We start from the raw sequence: 16961 nt of genomic DNA on the forward strand, positions 1-16961 counted from the left end.
ATCGTGGTGTGAGCTGCTTTCTCTCGCTCTTCATTTTTTTCTTGACTTGTTTGCAAACGAGATTCTGTTGACTGCTGTATGTGTTTTTGATTGTTTTCGCACATTCTCTTGTTCAATGAACTCGTATTGTAGTTTGGCGAGATGCCCAAGCATGAACTTGCACACGTATACACACAAATGCCAACGACTCAGGTCTTCGGGGGGCTCGTTTATACCCCAACGAGACGAAACGCTGCCGTATGGCGAGCCGAGGGCTTCTCATAAAGGCCATGGAAGGGGGGCGTCACCCTTCATCCCTCTTTTGCTCACTGATACTGCCACTCACTCACTGCACTTTGCTTCGAGGCTTCGTCCCGTCCAGGGCAGCGAACGCGCGGCTCATATGCGCAAAGCTATCGCAGAACAAGACTAGAACGGACGAGTAAACGTTGTGGTCCTGTCAGTCAGCCCCACGGTACACCTCTCCCGTTTTTTCCCTCCACCCACGGGCAGGGGAAGCCTTACCAGAGGGGACCACGACCCAGGGCATGTTGAAGCCGACGTAGTAGACCCAGTAGTAGAGGAACTCGGGCCGGCTGTAGCAGCGGCCGGTGGCGCGGTGCTCGGCCCAGTTGGTGGCGTAGTAGAGGGCGACGCTGTGCAGGTGCGCCGTGCAGACGACGAGCTGGAGGCCGTGGCGGGCGGGTGAGCGGCCGAGCACCGCCCCGACGGTCAGCCAGCAGAGCGGGCCCCAGACGAGCTGCGAGGTCAAGTCAGCTCTTGCGCTTTCACTCTCTCCTAGTCCACACCTCTTGTCTCGTGTCGGTCTCTTTTCCTCCGCGTCTCCGTCTTTGTCGGGGACATGGTAGTGAGATATAGAGAGTGAGAACACGGGAACAAAGATCGAGAGAGGAAGCATGGGGAATGCGAGACTGACCACGGTAATCGTCTCGACGCAGACAGTGAAAACGTCCGACGTCAGGTACCGCGAGTCGCTCAGCGCATACTCCTTCCACAGCTGCGCCAGAACCGTCTGCTGCCCGGCAATGCTCGTCCGGTTCAGGATGTAGTATCCTATGCAAGGCTCCATTTTCAGCTTCGACATCCCATCACAGCCCTCTCCCCGGAAGGGGCACGGAGAAAAAGGGTCGGTTCCCAGGCAAGACGACGAACCTTCAAAGGTGACATGCAAAGCGCCGCCTAACCTTGTTTCTACGCATCAACCACCGTCCAAGCAGCAGAAACAAGAGGGGGAGCTCAAGCAAGCTCCGGCGGGGAAAGGGGGGAGACGGGACAACGCACACAGAGCAAACCAAGCCGCGGCGAAGCGGTCCAGACGCCGAGAGCAGCGGACTGCCGCCACGCGGTATGCGGCGACGACAATGGCTCCGGCCGCGCACACAAAGACCGCCATGAGCTGGGCCATCGGCCACTGGTTGGCCACGAAGCCCGGGATCGACGCCGTGCGCGGGTAGTAAGGGTGCTGCGTCGCCGTCGCCGTCGCCGCCGCCGCCACGTCTTCCTGTTGCACCACCATCGTTTGGTCGACTTGCCGTCCTTGTCCACTCAACGGTGGCGGCGACCGGGCGTGAAAAGAATCCAGACGTGGGATGAAGGAGGTTGCGTTGGGCGTGCGACAAGAACAAGGTTGCACAGTTCGGTTCGACGTCGGATAGCAAAGTACATACCTACAAGGAGCCTCCGCCCGGCTCGGCATCGGAACGGCATCGGAACGGCACCCGGCTGGCGCGCCGTGCTCCGCTGCGGGACCGGCAGCCCGTCTTTGCGCCTCCTCACTCATCGGCGGCAAGCACTAGGCGCAGGCACATGCCGAAGGCTCGTCCGGTGGACTCAATCATGTATCGAGCAGACGCCGGAGTCACTTTACCCATCGTCGTCCCGCTAATTAACCCCTGATCCCGGATCCCAGGTCAACTCCGTGCTAACCAGAAACAAAATCATGCGTCGTCCATATATATATATCCGTCCCTCTTTCACCACCTCTCGAATCCATCAAACGCCGCTGACCCATCACCCTGCCAGTTTCTACTGCTCTGCGTTTGCATTCGTCGGTGGCTCCTCCTTGTCCTGCGCCTGCTCTAGCTGTTGCTTAGACTCCTGCGCCTGCTCCGAAGACTCAGAAGCCGCCTTCTCCACATCGTCGACCTTGCCTTCCGTATCTTGCTCGTCCAACTGGCCCGCCAGAGTTTCCAAGTCTTCATTTCCCTCGTGGTTGAGGAGCCCCCCCAGCAAGTCTCCCAGGACCCCTTCAGTCAAGAGATTTCCGAGGTTGGCCGTGAGGTCTAGGTGGGCCGACTCGTCGCGCTTCTCGTTGGAATAGTCATTGGAATTGCTGCCGAGGCCTCCCAGCAGGCTGCCAAGAAGCCCCTCAGTCAAGAGGTTTCCGAGGTTAGCTTCAAGGTCCAGATCGGCCGACTCGTCGCGCTTCTCGTTGGATTGGTCATTAGAATTACCGGCGAGAAGGCTCCCGAGCAAGTTTCCTAGGACCCCCTCACCCAAGAGATTTCCGAGGTTGGCGTTAAGGTCTAGGTCGACCGACTCATCGCGCTTCTCGTTAGATTGGTCATTAGAATTACCGGCGAGAAGGCTCCCGAGCAAGTTTCCTAGGACCCCCTCACCCAAGAGATTTCCGAGGTTGGCGTTAAGGTCTAGGTCGACCGACTCATCGCGCTTCTCGTTGGATTGGTCATTAGAATTACCGGCGAGAAGGCTCCCGAGCAAGTTTCCTAGGACCCCCTCACCCAAGAGATTTCCGAGGTTGGCGTTAAGGTCTAGGTCGACCGACTCGTCGCGCTTCTCGTTGGATTGGTCATTAGAATTACCGGCGAGAAGGCTCCCCAGCAAGTTTCCTAGGACCCTATCAGTTAATAGGTTTCCGAGGTTGGCGTTAAGGTCTAGATCGGCCGACTCGTCGCGCTTCTCGTTGGAATTGCCGCCGAAGCCACCAAGGAGGCTGCCAAGAAGGCCTTCCGTAGACAGCAAATCGACAAGAGTGGTGCCGAGGTCTAGATTGCCCGACTCGTCACGCTTCGCCTTGCGCCCGAGGAGGCCATCCAACAATTCGCCAATAGTCCCGTCATTAGACATCAGATCTCCGAGCGTGCTTTCAACCTCCAGGTCAACCGACTCATCGCGCTTTTCGATTTTCTCGCCCTGGTTGTCCAGAAGGCCTCGGAGCAAGCCGCCGCCGACCACATCTGTGGACAGCAAATCTCCGAGGCTGGCGCTGAGCTGCAGGTCGGCTGACTCGTCACGCTTTTCGCTGCCTTGATGGGTATTTCTCGAGCCTTGCAGCAAGCCGCCGAGAAGTTTGCCGACGTCCAAATCAATAACCTCGTCACGCTTGTCATTGAATTTGACACCGAGACCGTCAAGAGCCCCAAGGAGGCCCTCCCCGTCTTCTTGCAGGAGGGCTGCCAGGTTCAGGCCCTCGGAAGCATCTGTGTTGATGTTGGTGTCGCTCTGCTGATGACTGGGTTAGCTATACTTGCACATCAACAAGATACCAGACAGGCAGCGGGGGTTTCTCACCTCCACTGGGCTGGCCGAAGCCGCGGCGAGGAAGAGAGGAAGATATATTAACTTCATTTTGCGGGCTGAATGATGGACAATGTCAGGCTATATCTGTCGGCGCTGAAAGGAGATTGTACGGCGCCCAAGTAAACGTGATGTCCTACCAGCGAGAAGTTGGTGGTTTCCCGAGCCGTTTATGTATGCCAAGTCTGTTGCTCTGGGTCTAGCAGGTGACCGCGCTCTTGTCTCAGCGTTCCCCAGGGCTTCCATTGTGGATGAGTCGTCGGACGCACTGGGCGGAATGGCTTGGGAGGAGTTTGGAATTCCTCCTTGTTAGGCGACGCATCAAGGGGTCGACCCGTTCGGCTTGGGCCATTCCTGCGTGCCGAACTGATACATGCTGCTCACAAGCAGCCGGTGGGAAACCATGCATGCAAAAATGTCCTCGCGCACATGCGGCCGTAATTCAAATGTCGATTTGACCGAAGCATTGGCTTTCAGAGGAGAGAGATGCGCGACATTGGCTCTGCATGCCCCCTGGGAGATTGGGCTTTGTAAACGACGAGAGGATCTGGCGTCGGCTTTTTTGCGGGCCAGTCGCGGGTGTTTATAATAATTCGTCGGGCAGTAACTCGACTGTTTCGAAGATATCCAGGGTAGAGCCCAAGGGAGGGCTGATAGCGGAACTTGTAGTCCTTCGGCGATCCCATACTGAGGGAGTGCACTCGTCTGGTGCGGTTTTCTCCCTCTCATTTCCTGTTTCCCCCAGTGACCGGGGATGCAGCGACCCGTGCAAGTTTTAGAAGAAGAGGAGGCCCAGCAATCTCGAGAAGGTTCACCGTGCTGACCAGCGAGTGGTGTACTGGATTGATCCAGGCTTACCCTCACCCATGGCGGCCATTTGCACCTCACACTGAACCAAAGGCCATGGGCATCAAGAGTCGCACCTTGACCGCCAATGTTGATGGCCAAAGGGGAAAACAACCAACGCTGGAATGGACAAGCAACGGCGATTCCCCGCTGTTTGGTGACTGCGAGTTGAGGGAGAATCAGTCTCAGGCCGCCCTGATTTGTCGAGCCATGTGCCAGAGCGCTGCGACCTATGGGTGGGATTGGCCGTGTCCGTCAAGGCCGTCGAGTCCATGCGCAGCGGACGTAGGTAGACATGAGCAAACGCCAGCAATGTTGCATCGCCGGGGCAATCTTTCGCCAGATCCATGTCGTTATCAATGGTACTTTAACAAGGCTTCGCGCCTTGGCGGCGAAGCGAAGTCAGGCCATGATCGGTGAATAAACTCGGGCGCCGGCAGATGATTTCGCGGAGCAGGGGCGAGCCGGCGGGGCGACCAGACAGCAGACACTAGGAACAGGCCGATGGAGACGGGACCCCGTTGTCGGTGGTGGTGTTGATGAGGACAGGCGACGATGTTTCTGTGCTTGACCTTGGTATTCAAGCTGGTCTGGCCGCATTCACGTGACTGATCCGAGACCCTACCCTACGTCCAACGCCCATTCAGAAGACGGCAGTACGTACATGCCATGTTGAGCTGGAGGACGAAGTGGAAAGAAGCAAGGAAAGAAGTTGCGGCCTCCCCCTTTCTCGACATCAACCATTGTTGCTGGCCTGGGCATAGCCGGTAGCAACCGCACAGCACGCACGGTGGCCGATTCAACCACGAGAGTCACGGCAGAGCTCAGGGCCTCGACCACACATCGAGAGTCAGCAAACAGATGGCGATAACTCGTCGCGAGCACAACCGGGAGACTCGGCACACACACAGAGGGGCCATCCGACGCCCGCCCCCCGCCCCCCCCCCCCGTAATGCTTGCAGGCGATTGCTTTGCTGGCTTCTCGCCCGACGGATGACAAGAGCAAAAGTCGGCTGCCATCTCGGTCACCTTGCCCTCCCTTCAGACCCCGCTCAACGATTTGGGAAGGTGAGCCCTCAACATCGGCTTCGGCATCGCCTTGGTGGCACCGACAATGCCGCTGTGGACAGGGGGTCTTCCGCTCAACAGGCCAACCAACTTCTCTAGCGGCCGCCGATGAGACACCAGACGGAACCTACAGAGCATCGGGCCCGCGCCCCGGGACTAGATATGCGTGTCTTATATAGCGCCCGCGCCCACCGTGGCAGCTCGACAGGAACACCGTCGGACACCAAGCCGTCTAGCCCAGCCGTCGAACGCCGTCGCCATGTTCAAGTCGCTCGCCATCGCAGGCGCCATCGCCGCCCTGCTCTCGGGCGTCACTGCCTGCGAGGAAAACAGCTGCTACGGGCCCATGAACAAGGTCGAGCACGTCCGCCATGTGAAGCGCATGCAACCCGGTGCCCCGGATGCCGCCTACGGTCCCAAGGCTCCCCTGGAATGGGGTCAGATCAATTTCCTCCATACAGTACGGCTCCTCGTGTCAAGGGCCATGGCGGCTGACTGACTGCCCGCCAGACGGACACGCATGGATGGCTCGAGGGCCATCTCAAGGAGAAAAACTATGGCGCCGACTGGGGCGACTTTGTCACCTTTGCCCGCCGCATGAAACAGACTGCTGGCAAAATGGGCGTCGATCTCTTGCTCGTCGACACGGGCGACCTCCATGACGGGACCGGCTTGTCCGATGCCACAAAGGTCGACGGCACTAAGTCGATGCCCATCTTTGAAGAGATCGACTACGACCTCCTCGCCATCGGTGAGCGCGGACCGCCCCTTATGTGCAAACTCGGTCACTGTCTAACCGAGACCCAGGCAACCATGAGCTCTACGTGTCCGAGGTTGCCTACCAAATGTTCAACGAGTATGCTCGCAAGTGGGGAGACAAGTATGTCACGTCCAACGTCCAGGTGTTGAACCAAACGTCGGGCAAATACGAGTACGTGGGCGCCACCCACCGCTACTTTACCACCGCCCAGGGCTTGCGTATCAAAGCTTTCGGTGTGCTCTTTGACTTCAAAGGTACGCCCGGAACTCTCCTGGGGCCTGTGCGAGCATCGCTGGCTGACTCGAGAGGCGCCAAGGCAACTCGAACGCTTCTCGGGTTCTCAAGGCCAAGGACATGGTAAAAGAGAGCTGGTTCGCCGAGACCTTGACCGCCAATGAGCCTGTCGATCTGTTTATCCTCTTTGGTCACAATCCCGTTCGGCAAACCGATCCCTCCAGCACCTTCAAGGTCGTCTTCGATGCTATTCGCGCTGCGCATCCGGAGACGCCAGTTCAGATCTTTGGAGGGCACACCCATATTCGAGACCTCGCAGTCTACGATGACGCCGCTGTCGGACTCGAGTCCGGCCGCTACTGCGAGACTCTTGGCTGGCTTTCCATGTCGGGCTTCAACCCCTCCAATAGCGGATACTGCGGTGTCGCGAAACTTGGAGGTGTCGAGAACGCTTCACGCCCGGCTAAGAAAGGGTCCAAGTCGCCCTTTGTCTACTCGCGGCGCTATCTCGACTGGAACCGCAAGACGTTCATGTACCACTCCAACGACGGCAGCAAGGCTTTTGACCACCACCACTCCGGCCAACGGGTGACGAGCGACATCACAGAGGTGCGCGATGAGTTGAGACTGGGCGATGTATACGGCTGTGCGCCGCAAGACTGGTGCATGCGCTGCGCGCCTTTCAATGACAAGACGAAAAACATCTTCCCCGGCGTCATCTATCCTGCCGTGTCGGCCATCGTGGTCAACAAGACGCGCGCCGACAGGTCGCGCATCATCCTCGGCAACACGGGGGCCATACGCTTCGACCTGCACAAGGGTCCCTTCACCTACGACGACAGTTTCATCATCTCGCCTTTCCGCAACCTCTTTCTGTACATCCCCGATGTGCCGTTTGACAAGGCCTCCCGACTCATCCAACAGTGAGCTCTCCCTTGTCGAACCTGCAACACCATGACTGACAATGGTAAACAAGGCTAAACAGGGGCCCTGCCGACAAGCGACATCTTGTGTCTATGCCCACCCCTCGCGACGAATGCACCGATCCGACGCTGGGCTTTATGAGTCGCCGCGACCTGCGCGAAACCCGTGGCGTTGTCCGTCGCCAAGAGGCCGTTGTGCCCGGCTACGCAACCTCTGACGACTGGGGCGATGACGGTGCGTCTCATTCCTGGCCATGGGCGGTGGCCAAGCAGGCGTGGCTGACACTCTGCAGGCGACGACACCGAGCACTCGGAAATCCCTAGCCACAAGATCCCCAACTACTGGGAGACTCGTGCCTCGTTCCCGGAGGATGGCAGTAAGCCAGACAAGGTCGACGTCATATTTCTCGACTTGTGCGTGAACAGCGTGCCTGACGTATCAGGGTCGAAGAATAAGAAGAAAGACTGACCCCGTTGTAGCATCAAGAAACGCGTTTTGGACAATCTCGGCGAGGAATTTGCCGACACGGTGCAATGCTACATCGACTGCAGCTTCTCCTCCCAAGGTGAGCGGCCCCATGTGACCAGGGGTGGGATAACTTGCGAAGACGAGACTCGGCCACTGATGCGAAGCTACAGACTTGTTGCTACCGTACGCCAAGCTTGCGTGGCAGGCCAACAAGGATAACTGCCCCGTGATGTGATGTCGGCAGGCCAACGAAACCAAGGCCACGACTCGAGTGGCTGGTTGGCACGCGCGATGTCATGGCTTGTTAGCGACGTGACTCCTCTGTACGGCGGGTGTCAATGGAGAGACGACGAGGAAAGGACCAAAGACAGTCTACGTCCTCGAGTACATAGTGTATGATGGTACAAACAGGCCAATATACTGGGCATTCCTTTGGCGCTCTACACGGACTTGAAAGTGGCCAGCCCTGCCGTGTCAGGAAGAGGCCGAGTAGTACACATGGCCCTTCATGAGGACGCGGGCCGTCCGCAGCAGCTCGGCCGACACAATGGTCTCGGCGTTGCCGGGCAGGATGATGCCGACGTCGAGGCGGCCGCTGGGGTGGGCAATGGTCAGGGGGCTGCCCAGGGGAGCGGGACGAGGGCCGGCGGCCAGAGCGGCAGCGGCGAGGGTGCCGGGCATGCGGGCGGCGGCGGCCAAGCAGAGGGCCAGGGTCAGCGGAACGGCTCGGCGAGGCTGGCCCATGGACATGGCGAGGCAGCGGATGTGGGCGGCGGGGGCATCGTCGTCGCGGTGCATAGATGGCGGCGGGGGCAGCAGCAGGGCCATCTCGGGGACACTCTCGGTGGTGAAGGTGGTGGAGGGGGGCGGCCCCGGGGGGCGGGGGCTTGTCCGGGGAGGGGGGACGGAGGGCACCGGGAGAAGTGTGGGGCCAGTGAGCCTCGGGCGCCGAGGGACGCGCCGAGGGACGCGCCACGTGACGACCCCATTTTTCCCACTGTTACGTGACGATAGGCCTCGATCCTCCCTTGAAGCTCGGCCTCTTCTGCCCTTGTTGGCCGCCCCCTTCCCTCGTATAGAAACGCCACCACCTCCTGACGCTCCCGGTTGCCCGTCGCTCGCACGCCCTGTGCGACAGAGAGCAGACAAGCCTCGACGAGAAGGCGGTGCGGGCGGCAAACAAACAGCACAGAGAGAGAAAAAGGCTTGCTCCTGCACTCAGCCGCCGTGGGACGCGGGTGGCTGTCGCCAGTATCCGGCGAGCAGCAGCAGCAGCAGCAGCAGCATGTTTGTCTCACTGCTTAGCCGCCCCGTCAGGCACGCGGGGGCGCTGTTTGAGGCATGTGCGGATACGCATAGCGCCAACGGCGAATGGACGACGACGGCTATGGGCCAGCCATGGTCAGGCTCGCGACTCTCTCTCTGCTGCTCTCTGCTTTGTAACAGGCCGCTCAGCTTTGTACAGGCCACGCTCTCTCGCTCTCCGCTCCAAGGACTGGCCAGTCGTCAAAGCCTAATGCATCCCGCGCGGGCATGAGCGTCGGTTTCCCATCCCTCACACACCGTCTCCACAGGGAGCCCCCAAAGAGCCACTCCATCGCGCGCCTTGTTGCTTGCTACACGCTTCTTCCGCTTCTTCCCCGTAGAAGAAAGGAAGCGGAACCCCCCCTCGCTGTCGTCCGAACGAACCGTCCGGCCGTGGGACGAGAAAAGCAGCAGCCGAAGGGACAGGGCCGAAACCCACCCCGGTCGGTTCACACCACACACACACACACACACACACACACACACACAAACACACATACTCGGCGCCTACAGCCAACGGGCAGCAGCAGCAGCCAACCAGAACACTCGTCAAGCCGGGGCGCATGTACGGATGGCTTAACACTGGACGGAGAGTCGCCAACGAATCCCACTCTTTCCCAGGGGGCTGGGCTCACGCTGAAACGCCCGTGCCCCCGCCTCGCTCCCTGCCTTGTGAGGCTTGAGCATGTAAGTCGGCTAAAGGCCCCCCATTCTTTCTGGGCCACGTCCGGTGCCGTCGGCGGCGCGCATCTGGAGACCAAACCCCTGGATCTCCATCTTCCTTGTTTGCCGCCCCTTTTCTTCCTTGCTTTTTCCCCTCCGCTGTTGGGCGGCGTCGCAGCAGGGGGATCGACGCTGGGCGCCGGCAGCTTTTGACCGAGCGTGGAGACGGGCGTTGGCCGGTTCAGGGGCTGGGACGACGGGATCCATTCATCCATCCTTCATGCGCGAGAGTGCCTTCGCTGTCTTTAAAAGGGCCCAAGGGCACCGCTTCGTCGTCGACTGAAACCCGGCGCTCCATCACTCATTCACCTGGCTGGTCCATTGTTGCGATTCACAGTCTTTATTGTTGTGGTATAAAGCACAACGCGGCAGCGCCCATTGTCCCATCACGCTTCAGTCTTTGTCAACCGACCAAGCCGTCCCTCACGACCCCTTCTTCCACGATATAAGAAAGACGCCTTTCGCCTCGCAAAGGAAGAGCAGATAAAGCCAGGAACACACGCCGTTACAGACATTCATTTTCCCTCCCCGTCCCCCAAACCCGCCCCCCGTCCAAAGCCTCGCCCGCCAGCAACCCTCACGATGCGCTTCGCCTCGGCCGCCTCGCGCGTCCTCGCCGCCGTCACCGCCGGGCGCCTCTGCGCCGCGGCGCTCGACGTCGCCGGGGCCATGGAGCGCGCCAAGCCGTCGACCAAGCAGTGCTCGGGCACCCAGGACGGCGGCGGCGACGAGTGCCGCACCGCCGCCCAGGCCGCGCCGCACATTGTCGACTCGTTCCGCGCGCACAACATCAGCTGCGTCCAGGAGGCCGCCTGCCTCGTCTCCCTCATGCTGCTCGAGTCGGCCGGCCTGCAGTTCAAGCACAACGTCAGCCCCAGCCCCGGCGTGCTCGGCCAGGGCACCGCCAACATGCAGTCGCCCAAGTTCAATCTGCTCTACGCAAAGGACGTCGTCGCCAAGCTCCCCGACGACCTGGCCAATGCCACCGACGCCGACGGCCTCGGCAAATCCCAGAAGGCGGCCATGATGGCCCTCGTCACCCAGGACAACCTCAACTTTGCCAGCGCCGCCTGGTTCCACAAGACGCAGTGCGCCGACCAGGCCGTCAAGGCCAAGCTGCGCGACGGCGGCCTCGATGGCTGCGGCGATTATCTCCAGACCTGCGTCGGCACCAAAAAGGACGACCCCTCCCGCGTCGCGCTGAACGAGCAGGTCTACAAGGAGATGGGCGTCGACTCGGCCCAGCAGTGCGTCCCGCTGTGGGAGTGCTAGACCGCTTTTCTCTTTGAGCTTTCTAGATAGACGTGTTATCCTCGGCCATCATCTCTTTCTTTGTTATCCCCCCCTGCTTGCTTGGAGCAGGCGTTGTAAACCCCCTCTTCCCCCCATGTTTGTCCTGACGCGAGCCGTTAGGAGGGGGATAGGCAGCATATACCCAGACAAGACTTTATGAAATCAAGAAAACAGTTGAAAAGGACTTGGCTGAATGTAACCAGCCAGCCAAAGAGTCATCAAAAGGCTGTCACCGCACAGGCAGACACGCGCTGGGCTGCGTGTGAGCCACGGCAGCATCGCTCCGCCGAGCCTCGTCCCCAAGCACTCCTCTCACTTGGCCCAGAACCTCCGCATGACACGATTCGCATAGCCCTCGTCGAGCCCCCAGTTGCCGACCGCATCCCCAATCGCCCTCTCCATCCTACCCACATACTCGTGGCGCGGCACGCTCTCCGCGACCCGCTGCCTGTCCACATAGACGAGGACCGTCACCGGCTCGTCGACAGCCCGCAGGTCGCCGTCACGCACGCGCCGCGCCTCGCAAGCCACCTTTTCGTACGCCTGCGGCACGCCCTCGTAGCCGTCCAGCCGCTCCTCGTCGCGCGGCGGGAGCAGGTACAGCAGGCCGTAGACGCCCGGGGCCTCGGCCCTGTCCTCGACGACGACGTTGGCGTACCCCCTCTCGTTGATGATCCATGCCCAGCCCGAGAGCAGGCCCAGCCCGACGGGCGTCGAGTGCGGACACCGCTGCCGCATCTGCGCCGTCGACATGTTGCTCCCGTAGGCAAAGTACAGCACCTCGTGCCGCTTCTCCTGCGTCACCGTCATGACGCTGCTCTGCGACGCCTGGCTGTCCTCTTGCGGCGGCGAGTCCATGTCCATGTTGGCGGGTAAGACTTGTGGATTGGAACCCCCGCTTGCGGTGGCGGCGAGTGCTCGTAAGCTGTCTTTTTATTTTAAACAGGTTTATGCCTCTTCTGAAGGTCGAAGGAGCAGGATGAAATGGAGTCAAAGAATGGATGGAGCAAAAGGGGAAGGACAAGACGAGAGAGCGAGGGGAGAGCACGTGGCAGACGAGTCACAGGCAAGCAAGAATGTGCCTTGGGGCACGAAAAAAAAGGCGGCCAAAGAGGCCGTGGCCAGGCAGCATCAGCACCAACGCCCAAGCCGAACAGGCCAGAGTGGAAATAATTAGGCGGCAACCAAATCCAACCAAGTCTACGCCCGTCGGCAAGAATGGCCAAATCGAGCCGAGGTCAACGGCCAGCCACCGCAGCCATCGGCAGACCCTGGCCTCGCGAGTCCGTCATCATTCATGTCTCTATTCCCTTCCATCGTTTAATGTACATTGACGGTCGTGAATCTTGATCCATCCTGCAGCCACCCCCGTCTCCTCCGAGGACGGCCAGCCGCGTCGTCACCGGGCCTCCCGATACCGGGCCCAGGCACCCGGTCCAGCATACACGCCATTACCCCTTCGCCGCCCTCTGTCCAAGAGCCCTGCGGGCCTCCTTCATCGCCTCCGCTGCAAGTGCGTCCAAGCAAATCATAAGAAAGAACACGTCAGATACTGGTGGGCCTGATCAAGAGGTGCCCCGGTTCCTGCCAAGGGCCCGTCAACAGTCGGAATAGCAAAGAAAAGAAACAGAGCGCATCTATGTGATGGGCGCGAGAAAGGGGCTGACCATGAGCTCGTCGGCGCTGGGCCGCAGGTTGTGGTCAATCTCAAACGTCTGGCTCAAAAAGTCCTGCGCCTCCTGGCTGGCCTGCTCGGGAACCGTCGGCGCCGCCTTGCCGCCGCCAATCTTGAAAATGGCCTGCAGCTGGCTGCAGTCCGGGTACGGGTGGTTGCCCGTCATCATCTCCACCACCAGGCAGCCCAGCGACCAGATGTCGGCCTTGCGCGTGTACGACGTCTGCTTCACCACCTCGGGCGCCATCCAAAACACGGAGCCCTGCAGCGACGGCCGGTGCTTGTTGTTGTTGGCCCCGCTCAGTATGTTGGACGCCTCGAGCTTCTTGGAGATGCCAAAGTCGGAGATCTTGATGGTGCCCTTGTTGTCCACCAGTATGTTGGCACCCTTAATGTCCCGGTGGATGATGTCGCGGTTGTGCAGGTACGACAGGCCCGTCAGGATCTGCCGCACAAAGCTGCGCACCAGCGGCTCCGGCAGCGCCCCGTACGAGTTGAGCATCGTCTGCACCGACCCGCCCGGCACGTACTCGAGGAAAATGTTGAGCTTGTCGGCCGACGAGCTGCACCCGAGATACTGCACAATGTTGGGGTGCCGCAGCTCCCGCAGCAGGCTGATCTCGCGCTTCAACGCGTCAATCATGCTCTTCTTGCGCGTGTCGCTTTGGCTGTTAGCACCGGGCGCCGGCGTCTCCACCTGCTTCACCGCCAGGAGCTCTCCCGTCACGGCGTGCAGCGCCAGGTACACGGACCCAAACGAGCCCTGCCCGATGAGAGCCCCCTTCATCCACTTGTTGTCGTCCCACGACTCACCGGCGAGAAAACTCTGCAACTCCTCGTCCGCCTCCTCCCCGTCGTCCGTCAGCGCCTGCTTCAGGTCCTGGAACGACCCGGATGTCATGGAGCTGTCGGCGAAGAAGCTCGACCTCGTCGTGTTACCGTCGGGATCCGTCACGCTCACCGCCGCCGTGTCCGACCCGCTCTCGGTAAACGACACGTATGACTTGCGGTCGGGCTCGTGCGCCGATTCCTCCTGCAGCGTGTCGAGCATCGACGACGCAATCGAGTCTCGGCTGTAAAAGTGCGGCATGCGCCCGTGCGTCGAGTCGCTGGCCCGCACCTTGGCCACGTGCGCGCTGCCATTGTTGAGCCAGGCGTCGGCAATGGTCGGGATCGGCGGCGCGTCCTGGATGCTGGACGCGAAGCTGAGGTTGCTGGCCACACTGAGCCGGCTGTTGACCTTGCTCAGACGCGACGACCGCCTCATGGACAGCCGGGCCGTCCGGTCAATGTCCTCGCGGGGGTGGTCGGGGAAGTAGGACGTCAGGTCCGAGGCGATGAGCTCGCTCGGCGGGCGCAGTCCGCCAAACTGGCGGAGGCCGACCTTGCGGCGCTGCGGCTTTCGCGACGAGTCGCTCGTAGACGGTCGCTCCAGGTCCTTGGCCGCCTGCGATACGGTGCGCTCCCGGTCCTGGAAGGAGATGGGGGACAGCGGCTGCTGGAGCTGGTCGTTCCACTTCTCGCCCAGCACCTTTTGCACCTTGAGCTGGCTTCGCTTGTCCACCGACTCAAGCGCCTTGGCGTGTTTTTGCTGCTCCTCCTCCATGGCGATGGCGGCGGCGCGCTGGAGCTCGGCATCGCCAGGCTCCGCGGCGGGGACCCTTCGCAAGATGAGACGGTTCCGCTCCGGGCGACGCTGGTCTTTGATGATGCGCCAGAGCTCCGTGTCCCCCAGGCGCCGACACTGGGTCGGATCGGGGTCGATGCCGGTCAGGACCCAGAAGCAGTAGTTTCGCTCGTGGTCCTCGCGGAGGGCAAATTTTCGCAGCGTCACGCGCATGACATCCTCGCAGGTGCTGCAGCCGGCAATCTTGACCACCTTTGTGACGCCCCCGGTCGAGATGACTCGGATGACGTCTTGGTTTTGCGGCAGGGCAGCCATCAGCGAGCCGTCCATGCTCGAGTTGTTCCTGGTATGCGTAGTCGCCAGGCGTCCGGGCGGGCCATCCGAGGACGAGGCAGGCAGTCTGGACGAGACGGTGCCGGATCCGATGCCGTTGACGAAGCCGGCGCCAGGGGGGAAGCGCGGCTGCCGAGCTGATTAAGGAAAAGTTAGCACCGCTCATGGGGTGAAGATGGAGGGGAGGGTGGCTTACCAGTATCGAGCGACGCGGACAGGTCGATCTGACGCGAGTATCGCTTGTTGGTGGTGGACATGGGCGTCGTACGCGCGCTGAGTTGTCTCGCAGGGTCACTAGAGGCCGGGGCGGAATGGATCTCAAGCGCAGCAAAGGATTCCTAGGTCACGGCCTGTCAGCGATAGCGGGCGACCGAGTCAAGCGGGGGCCAACTGACCCTATTACGCTTCTTCTGGTTGGCATGGGCCTTGGTCCTCAGCTTCTTGATGCCGAGGAAGAGGCGGACGCGGTCGCCGACCTTGTCGATGCCCATTTCCTGGAGCACCGCCTTGTCGAGCTCCAGCAGATTCTCGCCATTGATGTGGTTCTTCCTGAAGAGCTTTTCGTAATCGCCGCAGTTGATGCTCCGTAGATAGTCGGCCACGCGGTCCTCGTCCCAATGCTTCACCGAGTTAGGGCCGTCGGCGTCGGAGAAGTCGGACTCTGTGGGGCTGGGATACGTCTGGGTTCCGGCGGCCGAAGGGGGGACTCTCCGCGACGTCGCGGGCAGGGCAGACGAGGGCGGTGCGCTGCTGGAGACGGTGGCCGAGGAGCCGAGGGCGGCCGAAAAGGGCGTTTTGGACGCGAGCATGGCCATGGTCTGGGGGAGGTGACGGAACAGCCAGCCGTCGCCGAATGTGGGTGGGTGAAGAAAGGCGGGCGGACAATGCGTCCAGGAGTCGGTGCTCGTTGGCCTGTCGCGAGGGTTCTGGCGACGAAGACGAGGCGAGACGGCGAAGAGGTGGCAAGGACGAAAGAGTTCGTTTGCCGTAGCGAGCGAACTTTTTCTCCCCTGTTCGTTTGAGCCGCCGAGCTTCCGGGCCGGCAGAGACGGCGGCAAAACAGCTCAAGGGCGAGGAAAGCGAGAGCGAGCGAAGAACAAAGAGAGAGAAAAGTGAGATGCGGCAGCAGCAGCAACGCGGGCGACGGGCAATAGCACGAGGAGGAAACGGACGAGGAGGGGAGGCGGAGAGGATGATATGTAAACAAGGCGGGCGACGACGGTGGGGAGGGCGGGAGAGAGACCACGGAGGCCCAGGGATGTGTTTTGTGGCCTCTGCCCGTGGAGGTTGTGAATGGCGAGCAGAGGAACGGATGAAATGCCCGAGGAGAGGACAGAGGCAAACGGAATGCACGGAGCATTCGAGGTACCCACGGCACGGTTTACAGAGGGGCGGTGCCCCGCCCTGGGCGTCTCTCAGTGGCCGGGGCCAACCTGGTTGGATGCCATGGCACGGGCACCTCGAACACGGGCTGCGACTCTGGGGGAACCATTGTCTGTCTGCACCTCGCGTCTCAGTAGTCTGTCTTCGTAGGCACGTCGAGCTTGGCCAGGCGCGAGACGAGATGCGCCGACGCGCGAGAGGGAGTGGATGAGTGGCTGGAAGATTCCGCCTCTGTAAAATTGGCTGGGCCTCGACTGGCTGGGCCTCGACTGGCTGGTAGCAGCGTCGAGCCACCACCGGAAGACGAGCCACCGCAGGGCCCCGTACCCGCTGTACCGTAGGCGCCTTGCGGTGCTACAGTGGGCGCCCGTCCGTCCAGTAGGTGCAATGGGTCGGCCTTCCCCCCGCCCGCTGCTCTCACTGTCCGCTGAGGGCTACAGTACTAGGTAACTACAGTAATAGCACTGTAGTACCTACTAGTAGCTTGGGGAAGTGAGCTCCGGGCCGTTTACAGTAGGCAGGCAGCCACCCACCCTTCCAGTGGTGCTCCGCGCTGTAGCAGGCCCCTGTAAAATGCAACCCCCCTCCCCGCCCGCCAAGCGTGCATCCCCTGAATCTCCATCATGCGCGGGCGAGTCGCAACTCGCCGTTTGCCGGTAGCGAGTTGCCGCCGGTTTTTTACATGCCTCGTTTTCGTGTCTCGTTTGCATGCCTCGTTTTCGTGGCGCGCCAGCTGCCAGCCAGAGAGGGCAAAAGGTGAAACCGCCCCCGTCTTCCCCCCTCCG

At 60.9% G+C, this 16961-nt stretch overlaps 7 protein-coding genes across 7 annotated transcripts; 2 read left to right on the forward strand and 5 right to left on the reverse strand.

The window, feature by feature from the left end:
• Positions 1-325: 325 nt before the first annotated feature.
• Positions 326-1516, reverse strand: HRG_06068 (emopamil binding protein; the record flags this gene model as incomplete). The annotated part of the gene is made up of 4 exons (XM_044864539.1): positions 326-408; positions 505-739; positions 920-1053; positions 1318-1516. 4 exons carry the CDS (start codon positions 1514-1516, stop codon positions 326-328), a joined length of 651 nt encoding a protein of 216 aa, XP_044721071.1.
• Positions 1517-2025: 509 nt separating this feature from the next.
• On the reverse strand, positions 2026-3588 carry HRG_06069 (uncharacterized protein; the record flags this gene model as incomplete). The annotated part of the gene is made up of 2 exons (XM_044864540.1): positions 2026-3462; positions 3532-3588. The coding sequence occupies 2 exons, from the start codon at positions 3586-3588 to the stop codon at positions 2026-2028; spliced, it is 1494 nt and encodes a 497-aa protein (XP_044721072.1).
• A 2122-nt stretch (positions 3589-5710) lies between these two features.
• HRG_06070 (uncharacterized protein) lies at positions 5711-8072 on the forward strand (the record flags this gene model as incomplete). The annotated part of the gene is made up of 9 exons (XM_044864541.1): positions 5711-5911; positions 5962-6202; positions 6259-6465; positions 6528-6818; positions 6885-7368; positions 7422-7603; positions 7662-7782; positions 7849-7934; positions 8008-8072. 9 exons carry the CDS (start codon positions 5711-5713, stop codon positions 8070-8072), a joined length of 1878 nt encoding a protein of 625 aa, XP_044721073.1.
• A 239-nt stretch (positions 8073-8311) lies between these two features.
• HRG_06071 (prpF protein) lies at positions 8312-8665 on the reverse strand (the record flags this gene model as incomplete). The annotated part of the gene is made up of 1 exon (XM_044864542.1): positions 8312-8665. The coding sequence occupies one exon, from the start codon at positions 8663-8665 to the stop codon at positions 8312-8314; it is 354 nt and encodes a 117-aa protein (XP_044721074.1).
• Positions 8666-10447: 1782 nt separating this feature from the next.
• Positions 10448-11137, forward strand: HRG_06072 (uncharacterized protein; the record flags this gene model as incomplete). Its single annotated transcript, XM_044864543.1, has 1 exon — positions 10448-11137. The coding sequence occupies one exon, from the start codon at positions 10448-10450 to the stop codon at positions 11135-11137; it is 690 nt and encodes a 229-aa protein (XP_044721075.1).
• A 333-nt stretch (positions 11138-11470) lies between these two features.
• HRG_06073 (gamma-glutamyl cyclotransferase, AIG2-like domain-containing protein) lies at positions 11471-12022 on the reverse strand (the record flags this gene model as incomplete). Its single annotated transcript, XM_044864544.1, has 1 exon — positions 11471-12022. The coding sequence occupies one exon, from the start codon at positions 12020-12022 to the stop codon at positions 11471-11473; it is 552 nt and encodes a 183-aa protein (XP_044721076.1).
• A 773-nt stretch (positions 12023-12795) lies between these two features.
• HRG_06074 (kinase) lies at positions 12796-15608 on the reverse strand (the record flags this gene model as incomplete). Its single annotated transcript, XM_044864545.1, has 3 exons — positions 12796-14930; positions 14990-15131; positions 15189-15608. 3 exons carry the CDS (start codon positions 15606-15608, stop codon positions 12796-12798), a joined length of 2697 nt encoding a protein of 898 aa, XP_044721077.1.
• Between the last annotated feature and the right edge of the window lie 1353 nt (positions 15609-16961).

This window comes from Hirsutella rhossiliensis (genome assembly GCF_020360975.1).
Source record: "Hirsutella rhossiliensis strain HR02 chromosome Unknown scaffold00005, whole genome shotgun sequence".
In the NCBI taxonomy this organism is placed as follows: domain Eukaryota; kingdom Fungi; phylum Ascomycota; class Sordariomycetes; order Hypocreales; family Ophiocordycipitaceae; genus Hirsutella; species Hirsutella rhossiliensis.